This window comes from Aegilops tauschii, chromosome 7, assembly GCF_002575655.3.
Source record: "Aegilops tauschii subsp. strangulata cultivar AL8/78 chromosome 7, Aet v6.0, whole genome shotgun sequence".
In the NCBI taxonomy this organism is placed as follows: Eukaryota; Viridiplantae; Streptophyta; class Magnoliopsida; order Poales; family Poaceae; genus Aegilops; species Aegilops tauschii.
Genome location: NC_053041.3, coordinates 651,537,857 through 651,543,311, shown reverse-complemented (window position 1 = coordinate 651,543,311; position 5,455 = coordinate 651,537,857). Strand labels below are relative to the sequence as shown.

The following is a 5,455-nucleotide window of genomic DNA, read 5'->3' as shown; positions in this document are numbered from 1 at the left end:
CTTTTGTCGAGTTCCTAAGCTATTGATTTGGCATTCCTTTATATCCCCTTATATTTTTTGAGATGAATATCTATCTATTGAGCTCAAATTGATGCATCTTCATTTCAGTTTAATTTCATGTTGTGCAAATATATGATGTATACAATTTGACCGCTGCACACAACTGGAGTGTCATATGGAAAGGCATACTAGCATAGATGAAGCATACTATTGATTTGGCATTCCTTTATATCCCCTTATATTTTTTTGGGTCATTTTTTGTATATTTTGTTCGATCGTTAAGCAGTGAGTTTCAGTTCTACATATATTTTTTGTATTGCAGATGATCCTGATTTGCCTGAGTTGCTATGTGCTTGTCACGAGCCAGCAGTCCGAGACATCTATTACACTGATTATAACACGCGGTGTTGCTACCTAAAATGCAACATGCATGAGGTCTGTTGTCACGCTCATGCATTGTTGCGAACGAATTTCCTAGTGTTTTATTATTGACGTATACTTCTCCCCATGTTATTAATGTACGCAGCTGGGTTGCAAATTGTTCATTCGGGAAGACCTCCTCAACAACTACGCTGAACAGATGGTCAATTACTGCACAACGGCAATGGACAATTGTCATGAAGATGCATTGGCTACTGCGGCCTTGCTTCTGAAGGAGAAGGATCAACAAATATCAGAATTAGAGACCAAACTATATGCTCTAGCGTCAGAGTTGCCTACTACAGGCGAGAAGGACACGTCGAATGACATAATACTCGCAAAGAAATTACAAGAAGAGAGATACAAATGTAGGAGATACTCAATACTTTTTTGGTTCATGATGATAATATATGTTGCTAGAATTTTAATCCCCACTTTGTAAGACTAGATTTCACCTACAGATCATTAATGTTGAACCGAATGAACGTACTAGTTCATGGTGGTTTTCTTGCTCTTACTGACTCATGATGCGCTTATGGTCCATCAGAAAGCGTCCGAACATTCAGATCAATTATGGAAACATGATCAATCAATTCCATGTATAACGTACGACTGGTACGGCCATGCATGACCGCTGTGAGAAGGATTAGCACGAGAGAAACTGCAAGTATGTTCATTCACACAAACACAAAGAGAAGATGGGCACGTACGTACGTAGTCATGCAGTACAATAACAACAAGAGTCAACACTGATGCATCTTGTAAATTCCAATCTCATAAACGGGAAAATGTAGCGTGCATGTACATCTCATTCAAAGTACAAATATAACTCTGATGATAAATTCATCTCATTCAAAGTACAAATATAACTCTGATGATAAATTCCGTAGTAAAAAACTGAATGTATAACACTTGTGACCAATAATTCGATAGAATAATGGCAAACAGAAAGTGGCTTCATTGTCATCTTTTCTTTGTCCCCCTTGTCGACTTTCCAGCCGTTTTCCTGTACAAACTCAAATAAATTAACATGGTATCGACACAGGGTTCAACATGTACTTCTGAAAATGCATAAACTTACTTGAAAGGTCTTTTGTTCTTAGCACACACTTCGTCATTGTTCTCTTTTCTCTTTCTCCCCCGAGTCATCATACTAACTTCAGTCACCTTTGCTGAAGCTTTCCTGTGTAGTGCAAAACATTGTTTAAATTGCACATATTAGCATGCTTCAACAACAGTTCGACTTGCACAAGTACAGTAGACAAGATACATGAATTTTTTTTAAAACTTACTTCACCGGTTTCCTCTTCTTAGCACGATCCTCTTCTTCTGCCGCCTCTTCTTCTTCTTCTTCTTCTTCTTCTTCTCCTTCTCCTTCTCCTCCTTCTTCTTCTCCTGCTTCTTCTATAGTATTGTTCACTTTTTTCTTCCTCCCCCTACTCAACTGACCATGAACTTTCCTGCAAAAAGTAAACCATATTGACAGGCTGCAACCAAGAAATGAACATATGCAGTACACATCAAAATGACCAAACACTTACTTCAATGTTTTCTTTTTTGCTTGCAAATTCTCCAGGAATGGCTTCAACCTCTTATTCGATTCTTTGGCTGGTCTGCCTTTGGGATTTATTATTGGTTTAGGGTCTTGGACTTGATCTGTAAACCATTGCCGCGCCCCAGAAAAATAAGCCGGCATAGGAACAAATGATGGCGTGCCAGTATTCCCATCATTTTTGTTGCCCTCGTCCAATATGCTCCTCAGGTACTCCATCACCTTTTCTGACTGCATTTCACTAGCTGAGGCCGTGAATAAAGCCTCACTAGCCATATTGCGCAGTTCATGGTACTTATCCATCTGTTCTGACCATACATGTGTATTGGCACTCCTCACAGAACTGAAAGCAGGCTTGGCTTGCATTGTCCATCTAGCCTTCACACAACATGCGGGGATGGTGCATATCCCATTGTACTTCAAAACGCAAAATATATGAGCACATGGAAAATCCTCGCTTTCCATCTTCCTACATCCACAATATGCACTTTCCATCTTAGATCCATCAAAAATACATGTGACATGGAACCTAACGTGCACCGACTCTTTGCGAGCAACTCCATAGCTAACCAAACCAGTGTCCTCTTCCACCTCAAGAACATTCCATCTTGATAAGTTGACAATCTCGTCCTTTACCTTACTGAACATAACAGGGGTATAAATAGATGAGGCACTTATCTCAAGTGGATCGGCAGTCAATCTAGTGAAGGAGATTGTGTGCGAAGCTACAGCGTCCAATGCTGCTTCATTCCTACGCAAAACTGACACACAGTGTTCAACGTGTTGCACGAGATCAACGAGTTTCATTCTCCTATTCAGGTGCACATGAAGCCTCGAGTTTAGAGACTCACTCCTCTGATTGCTCAACATCCCTAGGAAATACCTTCCCTTGTTATATGCTACAGACCACTTTTCTCTCAGCTCGTACATCCTGTGAATCCATGCATCTTTCTTTTTCCTTGTGATTCTGAATCTCTTCTTATAAGCCAACCAGCGTCTCTCAAAGTCATGAACCTCCATGGCATAGTAAATAAATTTCCTAAATTCCTTAAGCTTTTCCTTTCGGAGGTGAAGCACCATATTCTGCTCGATATGCCAGCTGCACAGACGGTGATATGTGCTAGGCCAGACTAATGATATGGCTTTGGCCATTGAAACGTCGCCGTCTGTGATCGCTGAAATGGGATGCTTCTGGTGCATTGCCTCCAAAAAAACCTGAAGCAGCCACTCATATGAGTTAGCCGACTCGTCGGATACAAGACCAACCCCAAACACGACTGTGCTGCGGTGATGGTTCAGCCCCACAAATGGAACAAACGGCAACCTATATTTGTTTGACCGGTATGTGCTGTCAAACACCACCACACCACCAAATGCAACATAGTCCAAGCGAGATTGGGCGTCTGCCCAGAATATGTTCTGCAGATGCCCATCACTGTCTGCGGTGTATCTGTAAAAAAAATCTGGGTCTTTCATCTGTTGTGCTGTCATGTAGTTCAGCATAAATTGAGCATCGCTACCTTCTATCTTTTTCTTCTTCTCCAACGCGACATGGTTATACAGATCGCGAGATATAAATCCAACCTTGCCCAAACCACCAGCCTGCTTCTCCATCACATCCATTATCTGATGTGTGCGAAGTCCACCAACCGAGTACTCAATGACATCCGCCTTCTGTGGATCGGTCATGCCACGATGAGACCACAAGAAAGGTGACAACTCAGGATTTATGAATGGATGGCTATGTTGGTCAACAAAATTCTTTACAAACCACAACCCAGTGCTTTCTTGAAGCTCAACCTGCAAAAGAGCAGGACAACCACACCGAGAGAGTGCCCTTGGCGTCCTTTTCTTGTCGGTTTCATCAAAGTGCTTTACGTCACGATATCCTTGTTTGCAACACACAAACGTCCTCCGGTATGCATTTTCCTTGTTTCCCTTATATTTCAGATCGCCCTTTCTAACACCAAACCCTTTGTTCTTCGCATACCCTAAGTAGAACTTGTACGCTTCGTTCTCACTTTTAAATGTCTGCCTGACCATCGAGTCGTACTCCATAAATTCATCTATCGAGATGCCTTCGCCAGCCATGCCGATATCCTGCCATAAGAAACAGCAAAACCTGTTACATATTTACATGAAAGAAAATACGCTGCAACTAAAACATATTAATTATACATTGTCAACGATTATCATCTGTAACTGAACCAATAATCTCTGACATCCTTACTAATTTTCTGAGCAGCCAAGAATCCTACTGGCCATAGTATTTAACCCATCGTTTTCATGTTCTAAGAAATCTGTATTATGTTCTTGTAAGAAGTAACATGCATCCCATAATATCAAACTCATAATCTGAGAGTTCTCACACACACTACTATTCCTTGCTAGGAAAAATGAGAAGAACTAGGAACCTCTCACACACTACTAATCCAGCATCCACACGGACAGAAAACCCAGCAGCCATTTTCGAATTCGTATTGCGTGCACAGCCAGCATCCATGTGCGCCCAGCTATGGTGTTTGGGGAGCATCAGAGGCAACATACCTATGCGAGGGATCTCAACCACGACGTGCGGAGGAACCGATCTCGGGCGCCGTCCGAAGATCCTTCGATGGAGAGAGAGGGCCGCCGGGCGGCACGGGCCGGCTGCGCCGTTGAAGATCTTGGGGCCCCGTCCAAGATCTTGCGGCGGCGCCCGCAGGGCGGGAGATGGAGCGGCCGCCCCAGTGCGACTCAGGAAACGGCGACCGATGGGCGGGGGAAGGAGCGACCGGAGGGCGGGAGAAGGAGAGGCGGCCCCTGTGCGACTCAGGCGACGGCTGCCGGGCAGAGAGGCGGCGGCAGAAAAATGAAGAACGCACGAGAAGTGAAACCTACGAACTAAGATAGGGCAATTCTATTCCAGCTGTGATTACTTACGTTATTAATCATAGCAATTACCCATATTATTAATTAATAACATTATCATTAAGAAAGGACTAATCTACCCTTACAACCAATTACTAAAATGTCCTCAAGAGAAAAAAAAACAGGGATCAATAATGACCATTGGATGAACTATATACTACCCACTATTTACAGGAGTATGATGCACCGTAAAATGTCTCACAATATAAGATGTCTTTGCAAGCAGCTTGCAAAAGGAGTCCAGAGATGGCGGAGATTAATCAACTAACTTGGACAGTGTAACAGCATTGAATTGGCATTGCCAAAGAGTCCATCCCTAGATCGACATACGGCAACTCCAACCCAACCTGTATCAATCCGTGCAAGTGATTCCATCCCTAGATCGACATACGCTGGTGCGCAGCGCGCCACCATGATCCGCCGCCGCAGCAGTTCTTGGGCGGCGGTGCTGGAAGACGACGACATGCTCGGGGAGATCCTCCTCCGTCTCCCGCCCCAGCCATCCTCCCTCCCGCGTGCCTCCGCCGTCTGCAAGCGCTGGCGAGGCATCATCACCGACCACGGATTCCTCGG

General features: G+C 43.7%; 1 protein-coding gene across 2 annotated transcripts; it reads right to left on the bottom strand.

The window, feature by feature from the left end:
* Window positions 1-1,178: 1,178 nt before the first annotated feature.
* Window positions 1,179-5,455, bottom strand: LOC109782980 (protein FAR1-RELATED SEQUENCE 5-like). 2 transcript variants are annotated; one of them, XM_073505609.1, is made up of 4 exons: window positions 4,520-5,455; window positions 1,962-4,072; window positions 1,713-1,880; window positions 1,179-1,603 (listed from the first exon to the last, which is right to left on the bottom strand). In XM_073505609.1, the coding sequence occupies exons 2-4, from the start codon at window positions 4,061-4,063 to the stop codon at window positions 1,498-1,500; spliced, it is 2,376 nt and encodes a 791-aa protein (XP_073361710.1). In that variant the 5' UTR covers window positions 4,064-4,072; window positions 4,520-5,455; the 3' UTR covers window positions 1,179-1,497. The 2 variants fall into 2 exon arrangements, with proteins under 2 accessions (XP_073361710.1, XP_073361711.1); XM_073505610.1 differs by lacking the exon at window positions 4,520-5,455 and having other exon boundaries at window positions 1,962-4,479.